At 36.4% G+C, this 22,265-nt stretch overlaps 2 protein-coding genes across 2 annotated transcripts; one reads left to right on the forward strand and one right to left on the reverse strand.

Annotated features, from left to right (window-relative positions):
* The first annotated feature begins 2,460 nt into the window (after window positions 1-2,460).
* On the forward strand, window positions 2,461-13,718 carry LOC113706311 (protein STRICTOSIDINE SYNTHASE-LIKE 11-like). Its single transcript, XM_027228184.2, has 3 exons — window positions 2,461-2,791; window positions 11,185-11,454; window positions 13,062-13,718. The coding sequence occupies exons 1-3, from the start codon at window positions 2,562-2,564 to the stop codon at window positions 13,546-13,548; spliced, it is 987 nt and encodes a 328-aa protein (XP_027083985.1). The 5' UTR covers window positions 2,461-2,561; the 3' UTR covers window positions 13,549-13,718.
* On the reverse strand, window positions 3,466-9,346 carry LOC113706310 (uncharacterized). Its single transcript, XM_027228183.2, has 2 exons — window positions 7,034-9,346; window positions 3,466-6,512 (listed from the first exon to the last, which is right to left on the reverse strand). Exons 1-2 carry the CDS (start codon window positions 8,489-8,491, stop codon window positions 6,357-6,359), a joined length of 1,614 nt encoding a protein of 537 aa, XP_027083984.1. The 5' UTR covers window positions 8,492-9,346; the 3' UTR covers window positions 3,466-6,356.
* Window positions 13,719-22,265: the final 8,547 nt, after the last annotated feature.

The following is a 22,265-nucleotide window of genomic DNA, read 5'->3' on the forward strand; positions in this document are numbered from 1 at the left end:
CTGCGTCCGAACCTTCATATTTCTTAACTTCTCTTTGATTCAAATCTTTTCGATTCTCTTTTGGATCAATGACCTGTTCTAACAAATTTCTCACATAAAAACATTAATCTACATTTTGGTTTGTTAATCATCAAAACCAAGGACTGATCAACCAAGGTCAACACGAGGTATAGTTGAATTTACTGAATTCTCATTCATATTTCAACAAAAAGGACAACGTTTTCTCATTTGTGGTTGTTGACTTTTGTTACAGAAGATAACAAACATTTGTTAAAGAAAAACTTAAATTATTCAGTCAAATGTAATTGATAATTGTCAGAGAAAGGGGGAAGAAATGCATTTTTTTTGCTTGGAACAGAAGGTCTGTTATTCTCACATTTGAAGAATGCAAACTCTCCGCAAGTGTGAGGACCCGATTGGTGGAAGCTGTCACAACAAACAACCCTTTTATGAAACGATTTTTTAAATCCATCATAATATGGGGATTTGCTCTTAACTTGGAAACCCACTATGCAGCCCTTGTTCAAGGCTTTGAAGCAAGTCTAATTGGATCTTTGGTAATTGGTATGTAGCAAGAAATTTTTTTTTCCCTTCCAACTTACATTTAAATGACTCATTATCTGAAATTCTAAAATAGATGTAAAAAGGCCCACATCTTAAGCAACCTGCTTCAAGGTAATTTGATGGGAAAGACAAGAAAAAAATTTTGAGGGATAGCTGAAGAGCCTTTGGGCATCCATATAAGGTGAGAAGTATCGAACTAAAGATATCAAGAATCCTCATTGGAAATATACAAACTAAAATAATAATATTTTGAGTGTCATATGGTGTCACCAATTCCATAAGACGGGATGCAAGAGCTATAGCCACCGAATTACAGTGCAATAATTGAGGAAACAGAATTGGCTAGTATCGTTTATTGTTTTCTTCCTATAAATAGAAACATCTTAATTGCCCATGATTACGACTTTTAGGTTTAACAATTGTTTCCAAACTTCGAGTTGTGGAATTAAAACATTGGCCATGATTTCCATTTTTGTCATTCTGCTTTTCCTTTGTCGAATATATGCAATTAGATTTTCTTATTGATCCAGATATCACTAATGCAAATGTGCATAAAATATAACTAATTGGAGAATTTTTTTTTTTTAATTGAAACAATGACTTCTAAACAATAGCATGAGACGTTATGAAAGAATTTTTAGCACAGCACATATAAAATGCAAATAAAAAATCTTAAAAGAAGCAGACCTAAAAGTTAAGGCAAAAGCTAGGGTAAGGGGGTAATTGGATTTTATCAAAGATTTAGGGGAGGCGTGAAGAGTGCTATTTACAAAATTTTTTTTAAAAAAAATCATCGATCAAAATTGAATTGAAATTAGAACTAAGGAAAAATTTTAATGTTGGATTTTTTAAAAAAAAACCAATATCCCTCTAAATTTTGGGGGGTAAAAAGAATTTTTGTTTTTCCAATTAAGTGTCCTAATTCCAAACGCGCAGAGTTTTCCTGTGCAGGGCCGAAGACTCGTAACTCTGGTTCCTTCGCAAAGTCCACTACGCATTCTCTACCATTTTCATATGTTCCAATCCTTGAGCCAATTTATCTTGGACCTTTGGTAGGTAGTGAATAAATTGTTTGACCTTTTGCAGATTTCAATAAGTGAATGTTTATCAGAAATTTAACATACCTATGAAGAGGACCACAATAGAAGCAACTTGCCGGGTTCCAATTTGGAGAAAAAATGGTTTAAAAAAAAAGAAGAAAAATAACTGAAGCAAAAGGGAGAGCTCCATGTTTATAATTGGATAAGAGTGTGAGAAAAAGTGTACAAATTAAAATAGGGCAAATTACATTTTACCCTCCTGTGGTTTACCCTTTTTTTACATAACCCCCTTATGGTTTCAAAAGCTATACATAACCCCCTCATGGTTTGGATTAAAGTGTCAAAGTAACGGAAATAGTCACTCGTAACGGAACTTCTAAAAATGTCGAAATTACCCTTATAAATACATGACACATTAACCCCCCTATGATTTTTATATTTTACCATATAACCCCCTTATGGTTTAATACTTTACCATATAACCCCCTTATGATTTTCAAAATATACACATAACCCCCCTTGGTTAATACATAAATTTCAACCTTACATAAGGGTATTTTCGACATTTTAGGTGACACCGTTACGAGTGACTATTTCCATTACTTTGACACTTTAATCCAAACTATAAGGGGGTTATGTATAGCTTTTAAAACCATAGGGCGGTTATGTGAAAAAACGCTAAACCACAGGGGGGTAAAGTGGAATTTGCCCATTAAAATAAGAATATTTTGAGTATTATTTGGTGGCTGCAAAAGATTGGAGGCTTGAGTCATAGCAACTCTGCCAGCAGCCCAACTTGCCGGGTTATCAGTATGGCTTCTGTCTATATATAGCAATCCAACAATTAGATTGGCAATGCCACTTCCAAGTATAGCAATTGTTTCCGCTAATAGAACCAGAGCATTGGCATTGCCACTTTGAATAATAGTTTCCAATAGTAGAACTAGAACATCAGCAATGCTTTCCATTTTTGTCATTCTACTTCTCCTTCATCATATATATGCCATCGATCCATACCAAAAATTTACTCAAATCAACCTCCCTCCTGGAGGACCTATAGGTCCCGAATCAGTTGCTTTGGATCGATTCAACCAAGGACCCTATGTCGGTGTTAGTGATGGCAGAATTCTGAAATACGAAGGTCCAACTGCTGGTTTTGTCGATTTTGCTTTTGTTGCACCAAACAGGTACGAACATTTTCATTGTCCATGTTTGTGGTCATGCCTCCAAAACATTGCGAGTCTAAAGGCTGATGACAAAAAATGTCTCCATGAATGATTAATTCTTCTTCGGTAAAAAGCTAATTCGATGGTTCCTCTTAGCTCTGCATTTGATAATTTGTCATAATTCTCAATTTTGGTTGTTTGGGTAAATGTTTTCACAGCATCTGTCAAAAATGCTCCGTTGAACTTCTTGAACACCAACTCACAAAATTAATCAGGTTTATCAAATCAGACTTTGCACTTGGTTGATAAGCAAGGGGTGAAGAATGATACTCCATTTGCCCCTAAATTAGGAGGAACTTTGTCCCTAAAATTGATACTCCACTTGGACTGTCAAATTGGACAGGAAGCCAAAAAGGCTTTCGCTAAAGGGAATAACAGTACAAACTACACTCCGGTCGGTCATTGAAGTGCATACAACCTGATACGAACCCGCCTAGAAGGCTTGAACTCGTATCCCATTAGTCCCGGACCTAGACGATGAAATCAAGTTAAGGGCGGAATTCCTTAACTCCCTTAGACGAACGACTTGTGAACCTTGAATTTAATTTCAACCCACAAGAGTTTGAATAAGTGAACCAAAGAACAAGGTGGAAGACGCCACAATCAAGTGTGGTTCTTGATTGATAAGTCCAATGAACGCTCAAGTAATTTCTCAAGTATTCAAAGAAGAATCTCTTAGAAAGAGAGTTGTTATCACACAAGTGAAAACGAGAGTGTAAAATTCTAGTTGTCTATCTATCATAACAGGAAGAAGGGCTATTTATAGCCTTTACAAAAGGAGCCCTAAAGTTATTTGAAGACACTTCGGCCCACTTGAAGACTCAAGTTGCCGAATTGGTTTCCTTTATGTAAACCAACAATTAAACTACCAACTAAGCTTCTTCATTGTCGGCTTCAATCACTTGAACAAGTGTACAGAGTTTAAGATCATTAACTATGAGCCCCTGAGCTTCACTTGACCCTTCCGCTTGCACTTGCACTTGACGAATTAGGGCTTGCATAGCCTCTTGAAGCTTCTTAGCCCGACTCCTTGTAATTGGACCAAGGGGAACCACTATTTCCTTACTTGACATTGGTTGGTCCCAACGCGAGCTGCTATCAATCCCCTCCTCTTGAAGGCGATTTGTCCCCAAATCAAACTCATCTCCTGCAAGATAAGGTTGCAAGTCAGACACATTAAAAGTGGCATGTACCCCGTACTCACCTGGCAAGTCCAACTTGTACGCATTGTCATTAATGCGCTCCACAACTTGAAAAGGCCCATCGCCCCTAGCCATGAGCTTGTTGCGCCTCTGCATGGGAAATCTTTCCTTGCGCAAATGCAGCCATACCCAATCACCTGGTTCAAATACAACCTTTTGACGACCTTTGTTAGCTCCTTGAACATATTGTAGGGTCCTCTTTTCAATATTAGCCCTTACCTTTGCATGCAAATCTCGAACATACTCAGCCCGTTTCAAACCATCCATGTTAGTATGTTGAGAAGTAGACAATGGAGATAAATCTAGTGGTGTGAGTGGATTAAACCCATACACAACTTCAAAGGGTGAGTAGTGTGTAGCACTATGAACAGTGCGGTTGTATGCAAACTCTACATGTGGCAAACAATCTTCCCAAGTCTTTAAATTGTTCTTTATAAGTGAACGTAACAAAGTAGAGAGTGTCCTATTAACTACCTCAGTTTGCCCATCCATGGCTAGAAGTAGAAAACAAGAGTTTAGTTCCTAATCTTCCCCACAAAGGTTTCCAAAAGTAACTAAGGAACTTAACGTCTCTATTAGAAACAATTGTACGTGGCATACCATGCAAACGAACAATCTCTCTAAAGAACAAGTGAGAAACATGCCTAGCATCATCAGTTTTGTGACAAGGAATGAAGTGTGCCATTTTTGAAAAACGATCAACAACCACATAAATGGAGTCATGACCATACCTAGTCCTAGGCAAACCAAGTACAAAATCCATAGACAAATCAACCCAAGGAATGGTAGGAATAGGTAATGGTGTATAGAGCCCATACGGGTGTACCTTGGATTTGGCAAGATGACAAGTGACACACCTTTGGATAACACGCTCCACGTCTCGCCTCATCCTTGGCCAATAGAAGTGCTCTTGGAGTATAGAAAGTAACCCATTAATCCACCACCATATGCTTCCCTAACAAGTAATTCACGCAAAGAACAACTAGGAATACACAGTTTATCTTTAAAGTACAAAAAACACAGAGAATAACCCTCTCGGCTACACTTAGGAAAATTTGAATATTCCTTACCAAAATTAGGATCATTAGGGTATGCCTCTTTAATCAACTCAAAGCCAAGCAACTTTGCATCAAGAGTAGTGATTAGAGTATACCTTCTTGACAATGCATCAGCCACTACATTGCTCTTGCCGATTTTGTACCTGATCACAAATGAAAAAGTGTCAATGAAAGCAATCCAACGTGCATGTCGCTTACTCAGCTTGTTTTGAGACTTGAGATGTTTAAGCGACTCATGATCAGTGTGTAGGACAAACTCCTTAGGCCTCAGGTAGTGCTGCCAAGTTTGCAATGCTCGAACAAGTGCCAAAAGCTCCTTATCATATGTTGAGTAGTTCAACGAAGCACCATCGAGCTTTTCACTAAAGTAGGCTATTGGCTTCCCCTCTTGAAGTAACACGGCCCCAACACCTATACCAGAAGCATCACACCCAACTTCAAAAATTCTTTCAAAGTTAGGTAAACTAAGTATAGGTGCATGTGTGAGTTTGTGTTTAAGTAATTGAAAAGACTTAGCTTGTTCATCTCCCCAATGAAATGGTTGGTTTTTCTTCACCATGGATGTAAGAGGCGTGGCAATGGTTGAAAAGTCCTTGACAAAACGTCTATAGAAGCTTGCCAACCCGTGGAAGCTCCTTACCTCACTAACACTTGTAGGTGTCGGCCACTCCATGATGGCCTTCACTTTGCTTTGGTCAACATGTATACCCTGCGCACTTACAACATATCCTAGGAACACAACCTCATTAATGCAAAAGGTACACTTTAGAAGATTAGCATACAAGTGTTCCCTTCGAAGAACCTCTAAAACAGCTTTAACATGCTCAACATGCTCATATAAATTTTTACTATAAATGAGGATATCATCAAAGTAGACTACCACAAATTTGCCCAAGAAAGCACGTAAGACATGGTTCATCAAACGCATGAAAGTACTAGGGGCATTAGTCAGGCCAAATGGCATGACTAACCACTCATACAACCCATGTTTAGTCTTAAATGCAGTTTTCCATTCATCTCTTTCTTTCATCCTAATTTGATGATAACCACTTTTAAGGTCAATTTTAGTGAAAATAACGACACCATGAAGTTCATCAAGCATGTCATCTAAACGTGGTATAGGATGGCAATACTTTACCATGATGGCATTAATGGCACGACAATCGGTGCACATCCTCCACGTTCCATCCTTCTTGGGAACAAGTAGTACTGGTACCGCACATGGACTAAGTGACTCCTTCACCCAGCCTTTCTCTAACAAAGCAGCTACTTGTCTCTCCAATTCCTTAGTCTCCTCAGGGTTAGTCCTATATGGTGGTTTATTGGGCAAGGAAGCCCCGGGAATGAGATTATTTGATGCTCAATTCCCCTTACCGGTGGTAGACCACTAGGAATATTCTCAGGAAACACATCTCGATAGTCCTGCAAAAGTTCAGTGAAGACACTAAGCAAGGAAACATCGAGTTGGTTAGTAGAAGTAAGCACAACCTTACACATAAGAAGGAAAACTGGACGATTAGACAATAAGGCTTTGCGCACATGCTTAGCCTTAGCAAGTAATGCTCTGTTGTTCCCTTCCTTGACCGAATTACCTTCAGCCTGTTTCAGAGAGTTTGATTCGGTTTTACCCGTTCTTTTTACCTCTCGGGTGGTATCACTGCTCTTTTGTTCTTTCTTTTTTTCATTATCTAGTTCAAACTCCCTTTGAAGGCTAGCTTGATCCTCATGCACTTGTTGGGGTGTAAGAGGTACAAGTATCACCTTTTTGTTACAATGAGAGAAAGAATAACGATGGTAACATCATCCCAACTAACCGTCCTATCAAACTGCCAAGGACGCCCAAGGATAATATGTGCATCTTGCATAGGCACTACATCACATAAAACTTCATCTTCAAATCTACCAATGCGAAAAGGAACTAGTACTTGTTTAAGTACACGTACCTCTCCACTATTGTTGAGCCATTGAAGCTTGTATGGATGTGGATGGTTGGTAGTTGGCAAATTCAGCTTTGTCACCATAAGAGCACTCGCCACATTTGTACAACTTCCAGGGTCAATCACCAAACTATGAACCTTCTCTTGGATGTAACACCTAGTGTAAAAGATGCTTTCTCTTTGAAGTTCATCTACACTAGCTTGAGTAGACAATGGCCTTCGAGCAACTAGTGTATGACCTAGTCTATCAAGAGTTGGTTGTTCAATGATCTCCTCTTCATTCTCTTCTTCTTTCATAAGAGGTGGCATTCCCTCACAATCATCCTCTTCGTCATCGGTCACAACTTCTCCATTTCTTACAAGCATCACTCGTTGATTTGGACATTGTGATGCAATATGGCCGAATCCTTGACACTTGAAACACCTCACATCTCGGATCCTAGCTTTAGGAACATTCGGGTTAGGGTTTGGATTGCCTCTTGCATTTGGTCTTGAAGGGGCTCCATTCGACATTGAGCAGTTTGCACTGGGTTTGGAGAAACCAGGTGAAGTCACAGCTGGCTTGTTCCAATTGGAAGGTTCCGATCCTCTCTCCTCTTTCTTTGGAGGGTGATTTCGCCAATTTCCCCCTTGGAGGTTAGTGTTTGGTCGATTGTTACCCCTCCGCTTGAGCCTCCTTTCCACCTTGATTGCTTTTTCCAACAACTCATGCATTTCAAGGTAGTGTTGAAGCTCCACAATATCAGCAATTTCGGCCTTCAGCCCTCGCACGAATCGTGCCATAGTCGCCTCAGGGTCTTCACGTACATCAGCTTTGATCATGGCCATCTCCATCTCCTTGTAGTATTCTTCAACCGACATGCTGTCTTGAGTTAGAGTTTGCAGTTTGTGGTGGAAATCTCTATGGTAGTAGCTAGGTATGAACCTTTGCCGCATGACCCTTTTGAGCTCAACCCAAGTAGTGATCATGGGACCTTCATTCCTCCTTTGTCTCATGCGGAGTTGATCCCACCAAGTTGAGGCATAGTTGGTGAACTCTAGGACTGCTAGCTTCACCTTTTGGTTCTCCGTGTAGTGGTGGCAATCAAAAAGCTTCTCCATTCGACTCTCCCATTCTAGGTATGCGTCGGGGTCTGCCTTGCCTTGAAAAGAAGGAATGGTTAATTTAACTCCTTTAGGGATGTCATCCTCACGTACCAATTCAGTTTGGTTTCTCCTTGGAGGGTGTTCATAGCCTCGGCCGCCCCTTTCTTCCCCAAAATCAATCTCACCGTTAGAACGATTGGACTCAACCACTTGATGTCTTGCTCGAGTTGTATTGAATACACTCCTCGATCCCTCCATGTTATCTATGCGCTCATGTATTTCCTCAATGGTTTGGCGCAATTTCTGCTCTTGGTCTCCAAACATAGCCTTCATTTGAAAGGCTAATTGAGCAATGGTTAATTCCTCTTCCTGAGCCATAGTATTCCTGCAAAATGGTTAGGAGTAAACGAGTAAAGTACCTCACACCCTCCCTCACGTGTTTTCACTCACACTCATGTTTCACTCGAATGTTTTAAATCACTCTAATAATCTCGCCACGCAACTCTCTAAACCCTTGATTTCCTTCCTTGAAGAAATCAGAATTTTCTCAAGAAATTCAAGGACGTACCACCAATGATCTCACAAGAATGTGGTGTAGAGGAGTGGTTCACTTGCAGTTGAGAGATTTTTTTTTTTTTTTAAGAAAGGAATTAAGAAAGACTCGGACAGAATGTAATTTAAGCAATTGAAGGAAGACACGAACAGAAGGCAAAAGAAGAAATATGGGGTGATTGAGACACAAGGAACCGACAAGGACTAAGGCAAGTTTCCGAAGTTTGGGATCCTAGAAGGAACTCTACCCTCTTGCAAGGCTGATTTGTTCTTGGAGGAATTCTTACAAATTTCTTGGAGTTTGGAAGCAAGAATGGCGGCTGCAATAGTTTTTTTTGGAAAGGTTTGAGATTGGTAGTATTTAGTGGCGGTTGGAATTGGCTTACAAACCCGAACCAGCTAGGATTCCCAAGCCCAAGCAATTTCTTGATCCGAATCTGTCTTTCTTTTTTTTTTCCTCATTTTTTTTTTTTTTTGTAATTCGGATCAGACTCAAGTTGCAAGAATAGGTTGGTCTGCCGCTAATCAAGTTGCCAGAGACAAGAACTTGTTTCAAGGACCCTTGTTTGTTTTTTTTTTTTTTTTTCTTTTGTCAATGGTTTCAATGTCTCAAGCGGTGGTCAGCCTTGGGAGCAAGGTTTCAATGATTGGGCAAGACAACCGCAAGTTCCAAGGCTGCCTTGTGTCCAAGACAGCAAGTTTTCAAGGCAGCCGCACAACAAGAGCTTGGTTCAAGCGGTGGTCAGCCCTGGCTTCAAGGTTTCAAGAGCAAGAGTGGATTGATACTTGTGCCAATCGAGACTACCACCAAGATTCGGTGAACCCCCAGCAATTTATATAAAGACTTTCGAGACTTACCAAGAAATAGATCAAGAAATCAAGATTTTCCAGAACAAAGGTAAGCTTTCAAAGTTTCCAAGGAAGAAAATTGTAAGACAGATTCAGCCTTTTTTTTTTTTGTGCAAGATATCAAAATCCCAGCCCCTTTGTGACAAGAAGAAACCCATGGCTCCTTCAAGACCACAACCAGATTTCCGTTTTTGTTTTTGTTTTTTTTTTTTTGTGACTCTAGATGCTTTCCAGAAACAAGAGCAAGATGACACGGATACTCCACTTGGTCACGACACAATGCAACAAGAGAGTCTTGGGCACCAACTAAGGACAATATGAGACAAGACACAAGATTCAAGAAACGCTACAATAAGAACTCGGGCAGCCACAACACAAACGTAACAAGGCACGATTGAGGTTTTAACAAACACACATGACCAGATTTGAACACTTCCTAAGAGCAATATACGACAAGATTAGAGACTCAAATAACAAGACACGATTGAAACAAACAAGGAACGGACAGCAATACGGTTAAGACAAGAACGACCAGATTTGGGAAAAAACAAAAGAAAACTTACAAGACTCGACTAACTGGATATACTTGATTCGTCAACTAGCTCTGATACCAACTGATACGAACCCGCCTAGAAGGCTTGAACTCGTATCCCATTAGTCCCGGACCTAAACGATGAAATCAAGTTAAGGGCGGAATTCCTTAACTCCCCTAGACGAACGACTTGCGAACCTTGAATTTAATCTCAACCCACAAGAGTTTGAATAAGTGAACCAAAGAACAAGGTGGAAGACGCCACAATCAAATGTGGTTCTTGATTGATAAGTCCAATGAACGCTCAAGTAATTTCTCAAGTATTCAAAGAAGAATCTCTTAAAAAGAGAGTTGTTATCACACAAGTGAAAATGAGAGTGTAAAATTCTGGTTGTCTATCTATCATAAGAGGAAGAAGGGCTATTTATAGCCTTTACAAAAGGAGCCCTAAAGTTATTTGAAGACACTTCGGCCCACTTGAAGACTCAAGCTGCCGAATTGGTTTCCTTTATGTAAACCAACAATTAAACTACCAACTAAGCTTCTTCATTGTCGGCTTCAATCACTTGAACAAGTGTACAGAGTTTAAGATCATTAACTATGAGCCCCTGAGCTTCACTTGACCCTTCCGCTTGCACTTGCACTTGACGAATTAGGGCTTGCATAGCCTCTTGAAGCTTCTTAGCCCGACTCCTTGTAATTGGACCAATGGGAACCACTATTTCCTTACTTGACACTGGTTGGTCCCAACGCGAGCTGCTATCACAACCGGTTAATGCTGCCAATTATTGACAAGTTAATGTGCCAGAAAATAATCATTTTACATGCAATACTACAACACTTGGAGTCGATAACCTTATTAGTTAGTTGTAATCACTGATGCAGCTTAACCAAATGCTTTTCTATGAAAAAACAATAAAAACTAGAAATAAAGTGCTTAATTAAATCTCAATCTTCCTGCTCCGTCATTGGTGATATATAGAGTGAAAACTGTTTTTGTGCCTTTAATTATTCTTAGCCAACACATTTAGTTATCAATTAATTTGTTTACATTGATGACTGATGATGTCTTTGTAGTTCGAGGTTGCTGTGACGACACATATGTGGGATTCTAATTCTCCAGTTTTCTTTTCTTCAGGAACAAGCAGCTTTGTGATGGTGCAACGGACCCAGATTTGGGGCCAACTTGTGGTCGAATTCTTGGAGCTAGTTTCGATCCTTTTAGTGGGCAACTCTATATGGCGGATACATTCTTTGGTCTTGCTGTTGTTGGTCCAAATGGTGGGAAAGCTACAATAATTGCTAACAGTGCAAATGGTGTCAAATTCAATTTCCTCAATGGCTGTGATGTTAATCCAATTACAAGGGAGGTCATCTTTACGGATGGAAGTCAAACATTTGACATAAGGTATGTTTTTTAAACAATAAGGTAAATTACATATAACCCCCGTGATTTTATATTTTATCATATGACTCTTCTTACGTTTTAAAATATCTACTTCACTCTTCTATGATTTTATATAAAATGGAAACTTGATGCAAAATACCGTACGTAACGGTGTTAATTAAAATATCAATAGTATCCTTACTTAAATATTAAATGAATCGACGGTTTAACTATCTTGTATAAAAATGTATAAAGGGATTATATTGATAATGCAAAAATCACAAGGAAGTAAAATGGTTAGTTATACAAACTACAAGGGGGTTACATGGAGGTTAAGATTTTATCATATGTGCTTTAAGAGTGTGTTTGATATAAATGTTATAACCGATTGTGCATTCCGTTCATTTTTCACTTTATATAAAACCATAAGGTGGTTATGTGGTTATTTTGAAACCTTACAGGAGTCATCTAACATTATGTAAAATCACAAGAGATTATAAGTAATTTACCATGAACAATAATAGCAACTTGCAGTAGAAGTTCCTAAATTGCTGAGTACAACATTTTGGTCACAATTCTGGCTTTGTTTTCCCAAATTTTTAAGCATTCGGTTAATTTGAGTTTTGCTATATAGGAGTTGGACAAGGTTAAGTAGTCTTTGGTCAAAACAAAAGTTTTTTTTTTTTTTTTTTATGCATGGACTTGAATAACTCAGGGTTTCAACCACCACTTCTAAAAAATTAGGTTTTTCTTCCTTAGAATATTAACAGTTTTAATAATTGTCCTTTTAAAGTGTAAATGTGAAAAATTTTGCCCCTCAAAGGATATTTTCTGACTCTATCCATGTTGCTGGGGCATTTTTTTTTTATGCTTAAACTCAGAATTCGAAGAACATGAGCATCGGTCACTAATGTCGAGAAATTTAATCACAAATTAAATTTATTCAAGGCGAAGCACCAAGTATGTTATATGGGTTCTCTTGCTGTCTTCCCTCTTGTGGTTTTAATCAACTAGTTGACTCATGAGGTGGAAAAACTCTAAAATCTTTGGTAACATGAATTTTTAATGTGACATATATTCTTAAGAATATTGCAAATTTTTGTAGTCTTTTTTGCGATATTATGTCAAAAAGTAAAGCTTATTGTTCGGAATTTTTTCAACCTTTTTCATTATATTGGAAATTCCTTAATTACAACACAAAACTCGATTTGCTAATTCGACTTTCCACAGTCCTGATGCGTGGTTCGTTTTCCTTTTCTGTTTTTTACTTGTTTATCTTTTTTGATATAGAGTAACAGTTTGGCTAATACTTTCTATTATTTACATCTTTAGTTTGTTAATAGAGGATTCAAGTGTTAGCTTTTTTAAAAATAGTATAGTTAATTTAAGAAAGCGTATAAAAACAACGGGTGCAATAACTGTAATTATCTGCATTAATTAGTAAGTTAAGTGTAATTTAGATCTCTGTTATTGCAAATCGACCACTTATCTTTATTGGCCTTAAATTTACGATCATTAACTGAAGATATTTAAGCACCCAAATTTCTTTAAAATGTTTAAGCACTTCAAGAATTGTCCAATTATCCTTCCAGTTATTTTTGAATACCCTTGTGAACCATTTTGTGCAGAGATGTTATACGAGGAAACTTTACTCCTGATTCAAGTGGAAGATTGATCAAATACAATCCCAGGACAAATGAGGTGAAGGTGGTGTTGGACGGGCTTTCAGTACCAGCTGGACCTGCATTTAGCCATGATGGCTCATTTGTGCTGTTTTCAGAATTCTCCAACAAAAGAATCATCAAGTATCGGCTCATAGAAGATACAACTGAAGTTTTTCTGAACTTAACAGCAAATCCAATCAAAATCAAGAGGGCACCAACATATGGAGAATATTGGGTGGCTGCAAATAACATTATTGTTTCCCAGCCAGGCTCTGTTACGCCTTTTGGTTACAAATTTAATTTACTTAAACAAATTCTGATAACAAAGAATTTGCAAGCACAATATAACAACACTCAAGTCAATGTGCTACAAGAATATAATGTCAACGGAGGGACATTATACATCGGTTCACGGGTTGCACCATATGTTGGCGTGTTTAATAAATGGTAAGCTACTATCTGATGGGAAAAAAGTGTTATTGACAAATATGAAATCAAAGCAAATGTGTTTTGTGCTTAAATGTTGTTTTCATAATCTCGATTGGTTGCTCTGCAAGCAATGAGACAAAGAGACTACTCGAGACAAGCTTTCTAATGAATAAAATGTGATATTTTGTAGCATTATTTCGAGCTTAATATGTTGCTTTATATAGAAATATTGGATATGTTCATGTTGATTTTCACTTGATTTAGATTTCGGTTTTCCTTTTTTTCCTGATTTCCAGTTTGTTTCAACATCGATCTTGATTTAGTACTCTTCATAAATATTGGCTTTCATTGATTCCCATCAAACCTTAAACTTTCACTAGGCGAAAGTTTCCTTCCATACTTGTTCAAGCTGTAAATTAGCCAAGGGATTACTAAATTGACACCTGCACCTTTCTCGTCTTCCCTTGTCCCATGGGAGGTTTCAGTCTTGTAATTTTTTTTTCCTGTTTAATCAATGATAAACTTTTGTAGCTTTTGTGATTAACACCACGGTAAGTTTCTAATTAGCCTTTTGCAGAAAATGAGAAATACTAAAAGTACATAAAATGAGAAATACTACGTTTTGAAGAAAAGTGAGTGCACATTTACTTTAAGTGATAAGTCCCAAATAATACGCCTACTCTGACTTAGGGATTCAAAGTTGCCTTTATAGTAAATTTTAATTTATTAGTTTCCTACTTTATATATGTTTACATTGATTATTTATTACCATTACTAAAATGTAGATAAACTTTTAGTTTTTTCTATCATTCTATACTTCTTTATTTATATTAAACTTCAATCTATTAATTCCCTACCTTATATACATTTACACTAATTATGTCTTTATTGATTATTTAATCAATCAATGCACATTTTTCATTTTCTTTATTTTCTTCAATTACATTCGCTCTATCTCTATTATTTGACTTGATTATTTATTTCTAATTCTAAAGTCTTGACAATTTTTATTTTTCTAACGAATCTATGCTACACAATTTTAGCACATTACTCATCGAAGTCCATTTAAATTTTATAAATAATTATTCTTTCCTAAAATTTTCTATTAATGTTTATACTCCCTTCATTCAAATTCAATTTAAGCCAAAGCACTGTTCATATAAACAAGGTGTTGTAAAAGTTCCCCCAAATTAATTTTCTTTTGTTAGTTTTGGACAATGCAGCTGTAACGTGAGAAGCATTCAAAATCATCAGGTTGATCTAATCAAACTTTGCATTTGGTTAATTAACAAGCTATTGCGCATGAGGCATGAAGAGTGATAGTTACGCTTAAGAGGAACTTTTTCCCTAGCTTATTATTGACTTAGTAGTCACCATGGTGGTGGACTATCGAATTGCGCAAGAAGCTAAAAACTCCTGCTTTATTCAACCTAACAGATATCTAATGCAGGGTTATTCAAATTTCTTGAGGCTCTGTCTGTGGTTCGGAGGGCTTTAACTGCAATGACGGTCAGGTGGGCGTTCCCTCCGACGGGCTGCTTTAAGTTAAACAGTGATGGTTGTGCCACGGATCGTGGTAGCGGGGGTGATGGGGTGATTAGGGATTCGTGTGGAAGGTTTATTGTAGCTTTTGCGGATTCCTTTGGCTGTGTGGACTCTTTTCAGGCGGAGGCTCGCGCTCTCCTCTTGGGGCTTCAATTGGGGCGACAAGTAGGGGTCTCCCGTTTAATCGTTGAGTCTGACTGTTTGGTTTTGATTAATTGTTTAAGGAGGGAATGAGGAGTCCCTGCTGGGATTCAGCCTATTGTTCGTGCTATTCGGATGGGTGAGCCAAGTTCTCACCAGTTCTGTCATTGCTACCGGGAGGGGAATACAGTGGCGGATTCGCTAGCAGCATATGGGGCCATGTCAGGCACTCGAGTTATTTTCACTAAGGGCTCACAGTTGCCGACTCGTACTAGGGGGCTTTTGGCTTTGGATCTGCAGAACTTTTGTAACTTCCGTTTTTCTTTTAGGGGTTAAGGCTTTTGCTTTAACCTGGGCTATGTTTTCAGTCTTTGATTAATAAAATTTCCTTTTACCAAAAAAAAAAAAAGAGAGAATGACACCATAAACAACATTCGGGTCATTGAAGGGTACAACAACCACAAAATGTTGCCAATTATTGAGAAATTAGTGTTCATTATTATTGCATGTGCAGTTAATAACATCACTTGTTAGTCATAATGGTGTAGGTCAATCGAATTCTTTTCTACCAAAAAAAAAAAAGAATTAATAAAGTGCTTAATCAAATGTCTCAAAAAGTTTCAATCTTCATGTACTGCCAGTGATGATAGTTTCAACACCTTTTCTACAAGTATGGGTTCTTGACATCTTGTTCACTCAATCGGCTTGCAAGTACTTAGTTGTTTTATCAAGTTGGGAAACAATAAAATTCGTGTTACATGAAAGATTAAAAGTGAGGAAATATGTTCCCAAATATATCCACTACCCACTTAAAATATTGTCTTTGAATATCATCCTGAACAATTTTGTGCAAATAGAAGGAAAATTTACTACCCATTCAAGTGGAAGATTAATCAAATCTGTGATACCCTGTAGTTCGTCTCATTTCACGAATTTGAAATGCAAAGGTTTAATATGTGATATTAGGTCTATTGGGCTACTAATGTTATGGGTTATCAATTTTGAATCCATGAATCTCACTCAAAGATTACTGTGTCAGGCTGTTAGCCCTTAAATCGAGGTGTTAAAGTTGGTAGAAAAGCAAATTAGTCTCTACGTGGGTGAGCCTGAGTCGAGAGACGAAATTTGATACTACTATTAAACTAGTTTTGTACCCATTCGTTGAATGGGAATTGTCTAAAAATAATAAATTATTTAGTGTAGTTCATAAAAATATTTTCATAAAATACAAAACTTATTATATAATCTATTATAACCTTTCTTAAATACATTGTTATTAAAAAATAGTCTTATAATGTAAATTTAAACATCTAATTCAGTGATTAATAATTCGAAATGCAAAAAAAAAAAAAAAATCGACAATATGATGACATTCAAAAACTTGAAAATAAGGAAGATCAAATCTTGGCTGATCTTCTGTAAACAAAAGAATGGCCAACCCGTTACCAAAACATCAATTTTAGTACTTAATATAAATGGCTTAAAGGTTAATGTGAAAAGAAAAGAAGCCGAATGAAATATTAATAAAAGATAATAATTCAGAATCAATCAAGTCACAGGAACATAGCAACCTTCTAAATCTGTTCATGGCTAATAGAAACCAAAACGAAAATATAAGATGTATTTCGTTATTAAGTCAAAAACATAAAAAATCTAAATAGTCTGATGTATATTGCATGACGTGAACTGCTGTATGACAGTGAACTTGATGCTTTGCCATTTATATAATCAATGACACCTTCTTGTTCTTTAGAAACTTTCTATCAAAATCTAAAAAAATACATTGAAAACTGCACAAAAATTTTTTAACCCCAGAAACCCAGAAAATAAAAAAAATTAATACATTGTTGAAGACAATTAATAAATTGTCAAAGGCAATTAAAAAATCATGTGAAAACACATAGTTTAAAAGGCCACTTCTAAATCACTAACCAAAAAAGCAATATATGTTCTACTTAAATTGAAGAGTGAATCCATAAATTGAAATAACAAATTAATTACAAAAACCTTGCCAGAAATAAACACCAAACTGTAACTTTTGAAGAGTTAGAAAATTCAAATTCAATGATCTAGCTATGAAAAAAGTGTAGGAAATTACAGACCGTATACAGCGAGTATAAACAAAGTCCAAATGCCGTCATTGCATTGAAGGGAATAAAAACGAAGTTCCAAATCCGGTCCTTGTATTGAAAAAAAAAATTTTCCAAAAACATTGTGGAAAAGTGTAAACATCTGCACTGCATGATAAAGTGATAAGTAATAGATCGATGACCATATATATGAGTAAAAATGTAGAGTATCTTTGATAGCGATAATCTGATAAAGATAATCTAATATTTGTATTGATATTTCGAACTTTTGAGTTGAAGATGAGAGAGAGTTAAAAACATAATTCAAAATTATTTATGCTAATCCCCTGGAAATTTAGGCTTGACGATTAGGGTTAAGGGAAAAAAAGGTGAGAGAATGGAAGAGATAATTATGGATGGATTATCTAGAATTGTAAAGTCAAGAGAAAAAAGAGAGATAGAATAGCGTAGATTATTAGAGGGTTAACTCATAGAGCGCGTTGCACCTACTTGCTATGTCGATAAGCCACGTAGAAAAGAGATAAGCTAAAAGGATAAAGATGAGAATAAAACTTTATTATATATATATATATATGATTTATTAAAAATCCTATTAGGAAACTACTTGCCGTCTCGTTAAGCCACGTAGGAAAGAGAAAACATGAAGAGATAAGAATGGGAATACGACTTTATTATATATATATATGATGGACTAACCACACCAACCGGACCTACATTTAACCATGGTGGCTAGTTCATTAGTTCGTGTATCGAGTATCAACTCATACAAAATAGAACTTAAATTTTCTATAATTGAACAGCAAATGCACTCAAAATCATGAGCGCCCCAACTTAATTTATTTTGGTATAATAAACTCTGATTAATTTCTTACAATAATTTAATCTCAATGGATGGATGGATGGATTACATCGGTTCATGCGATGCATGGCATAATCGCTTGTTCAGTAAATGGTGTGCCACGATTTATTGACATTTGCAACTTGATGCAGCATACTGGAAATAGAATGTGTTATTGAAAGCTTCAAAATCAAACAAAATGTGTTATTGTGCTTGTGTATTTGTGTTGTACTCAAATTCTCAATTTGGTGCTTTGCAAGAATGAAAGTTGTTGTAGCTTGAGACTTGGAGACTGTTTGAGACAATCTTTCAAATGAACAGAACTAATGACTTGACTGTAATACTTCTTCAAATTACTAGTGCTTGACAATTGCTGGAATACCACCCAACAAATCCTAAACATCTTGATAGGAGAGCTGTGGACTTCTCAAAGGTCAGAACAACCCTTGCCCTGCCGTCAAATGACACAAGCTATAAACTTTTCGCCTAATTTTAGACAGGACAGTTTTTCAATGCATCATCTTGAAAGCCCACAACGCAGAGCCTTTCTTCAGTTTCAAGACAATTTCAGTTGGGCTTTTGGCTGCAGGCAGCAAGTAAACTGTTTGACCCTGGCCCAAATTATATTAACTGATTTGCCTATCCGAAATTTGACATATCTATAAGGAGGATCGCACTGAAAGCAACTTGCTTGCAGGCAATTTGATGAAAAGAAGGGAAAAAATGGGGAGGAGAAGAGCTACAAGCAAAAGAGAGAAACACGAGTCGAAGAGAAAAGGTGAGGGTAAATTCTCAAATTATTATGAAAAAAAAAGTATTTCTACAAGAGAGGTTATTTGTAGAGTCATTTTCGAAATTAGGTTATTCGCATTTGTTGAATGCGAACTAAGTAACTTTGCATTTGACGAATGCGAAATAGTATTTTTTAAAAAATTAAACTATACCTTGCATTTGAGAAATGCGAGGTCCTTGACCTATCAGTGAAAGGAACAGACAGAGCTCGTACTGGACATTCTAGCTTCTTTAATCTGGTCAAAACTTCAATTTGATCTACCAATATGTATGTTTGTTGTATGATCCCAACTGTTTAGGAAACCTAGGTGAGTTAAGACCTTTCATTACTTAAAAACAAGCTTCCGTCAGGAGACATACCTCAGTGCAAGGGAATTTAAAAATTTTCATCTTTGTCTAGAATAAGCTTAGTCTCTATAAGTTACAAGAGATTGACAGACATGCCAAACGCCTGCTTTTAAGTACTGTCAAAGTCCTTGTAATATACTCTGCTTACTTCATTTATCTGTAATTCGTTAGCTTTGCTCACCATCTAATAAAATCTTGCCTTCTGCGAGTTTCCTGTTCCCTGCCGTTCATGGAGTGCAAATATGTAACGGATTTCATGAGTAACAACACCGCATGCAAAAGCACCAGTTCCGTATTATTAGATTGACTAACTATATGATGACATTGCATATTGCATAGCATGATAAGATTCTGGATCTTGACATCCCTTGGCTTCAAAGTTCTGTGAGATGCTAAAAGCACCTGTATGCATCAGAATATGGCAAGCCAAACTAATACTCTTGAAATAGGCAGATTAGAGTGAAGGATCCTCAACACCAATGAGTCATTGTATTGTCCTTTATATATTCAGAACCACCAATCCAATTTCCTAGGAGCTCTAGAATAATTTTTTTTGTTTTTGTTTTTGAGCTCGCATTAAATGAGAGCTTCAATATAAAAAATATTTTTTAGTCAGGCGAGCTCGCATTTATCTCATTGTCTAAATGCGAACATTATTGGTCGGAATTCCACACCAAAATCACCTCTTTTGCAAAATTTTTTGAAATTCATCACAAACTTGAAAATTTCTCAAAAAGTGACAGCTAGGAAATGAGGCCTCACAAGTTTCATTTCACACAGGTTGGTGTAAATTAACAATTTACTCTCAACTTACACCAAATTGATCTCAACTTAAACTAAATGATAACAATTAACTTATATCAAACTGTACCAAATTTACACCAAATAATAGCAAATCAACATACACTAAACTACACATGATTTACATCAAATTGGATTTAGTTCATACCAAAATCCTATTGATTCACACCAGAGGCCAATTTATGCAAAATTGTGCGAAACACAAATTGTGAGACTCCGGATTCGCAAATAGCTGATAAGCCTTTGGGCATCCCTACAACCAAAAAAACAACCATAAAAATCCTATGAATAACAATTATGGAGCTAAAGGTAGCTAGAATCTATATTGGCAGGATACAAACTAAAATTATTTTGAGACTTGTAATATCACCAATTTCACAAGACGAGTGGCTAGAGCCATGGCCATCTCATCAAATATACCAAAGGTAGGTAAATCGAATTGGCGGAAGGATTGAATTCCCAAAAATGTAGCACTTCTTCAAAAAAAAATGTTAAAGGGTTCAAACATTTTCTCAAGTGATAACCAAAGTATTTAGTGAATGCAACGTTTATTCAAAAAATACATTTATAAAGTTTGCCTTTTGATATGTCCAGAATTTATTAAAAAAAGCATTCAGTAATATGTGTTGTTTAAAATGTTCATTCATTCACTAGGTACTTTATTTTTCTTTTCAAAATTCTCACTAGTTGAGAACTCTTGAAAATTGGGAAAAATGTCCCAGTGGGCCTGAAACTATTGCAAATTTTAATTTTTGGTCCTCCAACTATTAACTAATTAGTTTTAGTCCTGAAGAAGAAAACTAATTTTGTGTTTTAATTCCTTGTTCTAGCATAAAATTCTTTCAAACTATCATGCAATTTTTCAATGAAAGATTCAACATCATCATCAGTTTCATCATCACTTTTAAGTTGAGAGTTACAAATTGTTACCTCATTATCTTCAATGGCCATAAAAACCATTTGAGCAGATTCTTTTTCCTCTTCAATTTCACCATCGGAGTTGCACTCATTCCATGTGATTTGAAAGTTGTTAAATTTTGGTTTTCTTTCAGCTTTCCTTTCTTTTTTCTTCTTCATTAGACACTCACTCATGTAGTATCCAAGTTGGCCGCATTCATAGTATTTGTCACATTGCTTTTTGTTGGTTTCTTGCTTTCCTTTGTTTCTTGCATTGTTGAATTGATTGGAATTCGAATTGCTAGGTCCTCCTTTTCTGAATCTCCTTTTGTTGAGGATTCTCTTGAAACTTTTTGTGATAAAAGTTAGGTCATTGTCATCAACGTCCATATCTTCGCCATCCAATGAAACCGAGTCATCTTCATCTTGAGATGCTTTTAGAGCAATGCTCTTTTCTACTTTTGCATCTTTTTCTTCTTGTACCTTAGTCTTAAGCTTCAACTCATAAGATGGTATAGAGTTTATAAGAGATTCAATATGCATTGAATTCAAATCTTTCGCTTTTTCAATAGTAGTCATTTTACTCTCCCAATCTTTAGACAAAACATTCAAGATTTTTCTGTTTTTCTCTCCTAAGGAGTATTCCTTTTTCAGAACCTCTAAATCCTTAATAAGATCATTAAATCTACAATACATTTTATCAATAGCTTTATAAGGTTCCATTTTAAACGACTCATATTTAGTAACCAAGATAACTTCTTTTATTCTCTAACATTCTCACTAACTTCATGAATTTCTCTCAATTTGTCCCAAATCTCTTTAGCCGACTTTTAGCTTTTGACCCTAATAGATTCATTTGAGTATAAAGTACTTTATAACACAATCTTAGTTTTTGTATTTAAGGTGAGATGGGCTCTATCCTCTGCAGTCAATTCATTTCTTGTTTTCGGTCTAGGTCTATGAGTATTTTCATCTTCTATTAAGGTATCATATAGATCTTCATTAACAATAAACCACAATTCATTGTCAATCGATTGCAAGAAGATAATTATTTTCTCTTTTTAACTCACATAATTTGACCCATTAAACATTGGAGGTCGAGTTATAGATTGTCTTTCAAAAAATATAGCATTATTGGTTGTCATCTTTGCTCCTAAACTGCTTGAACTTAATTTCTAGGAGACCAAACTCTGATACCAATTGTTAGACCCAAAGACAACCTAAGAGGGGGTGAATTAAGTTGATTAAAAAATACTAATCAGGTTATGGGCACCAAAATTTTGTAAA

The sequence above is a fragment of the Coffea arabica genome, chromosome 8c (genome assembly GCF_036785885.1).
Source record: "Coffea arabica cultivar ET-39 chromosome 8c, Coffea Arabica ET-39 HiFi, whole genome shotgun sequence".
Lineage (NCBI taxonomy): Eukaryota > Viridiplantae > Streptophyta > Magnoliopsida > Gentianales > Rubiaceae > Coffea > Coffea arabica.

What these genes read in the sequence shown, in the direction of transcription:
- LOC113706310 (XM_027228183.2), bottom strand. Translation starts at nt 8,491, where the DNA reads ATGGCTCAGGAAGAGGAATTAACCATTGCTCAATTAGCCTTTCAAATG. An exon ending in GGCTCAACAATAGTGGAGAG is followed by an intron (nt 6,513 to 7,033) that starts GTACGTGTACTT and finishes GAACTTTTGCAG; the next exon opens with GACTATCGAGATGTGTTTCC.
- LOC113706311 (XM_027228184.2), top strand. Translation starts at nt 2,562, where the DNA reads ATGCTTTCCATTTTTGTCATTCTACTTCTCCTTCATCATATATATGCC. An exon ending in GCTTTTGTTGCACCAAACAG is followed by an intron (nt 2,792 to 11,184) that starts GTACGAACATTT and finishes TCTTTTCTTCAG; the next exon opens with GAACAAGCAGCTTTGTGATG. An exon ending in AGTCAAACATTTGACATAAG is followed by an intron (nt 11,455 to 13,061) that starts GTATGTTTTTTA and finishes CATTTTGTGCAG; the next exon opens with AGATGTTATACGAGGAAACT.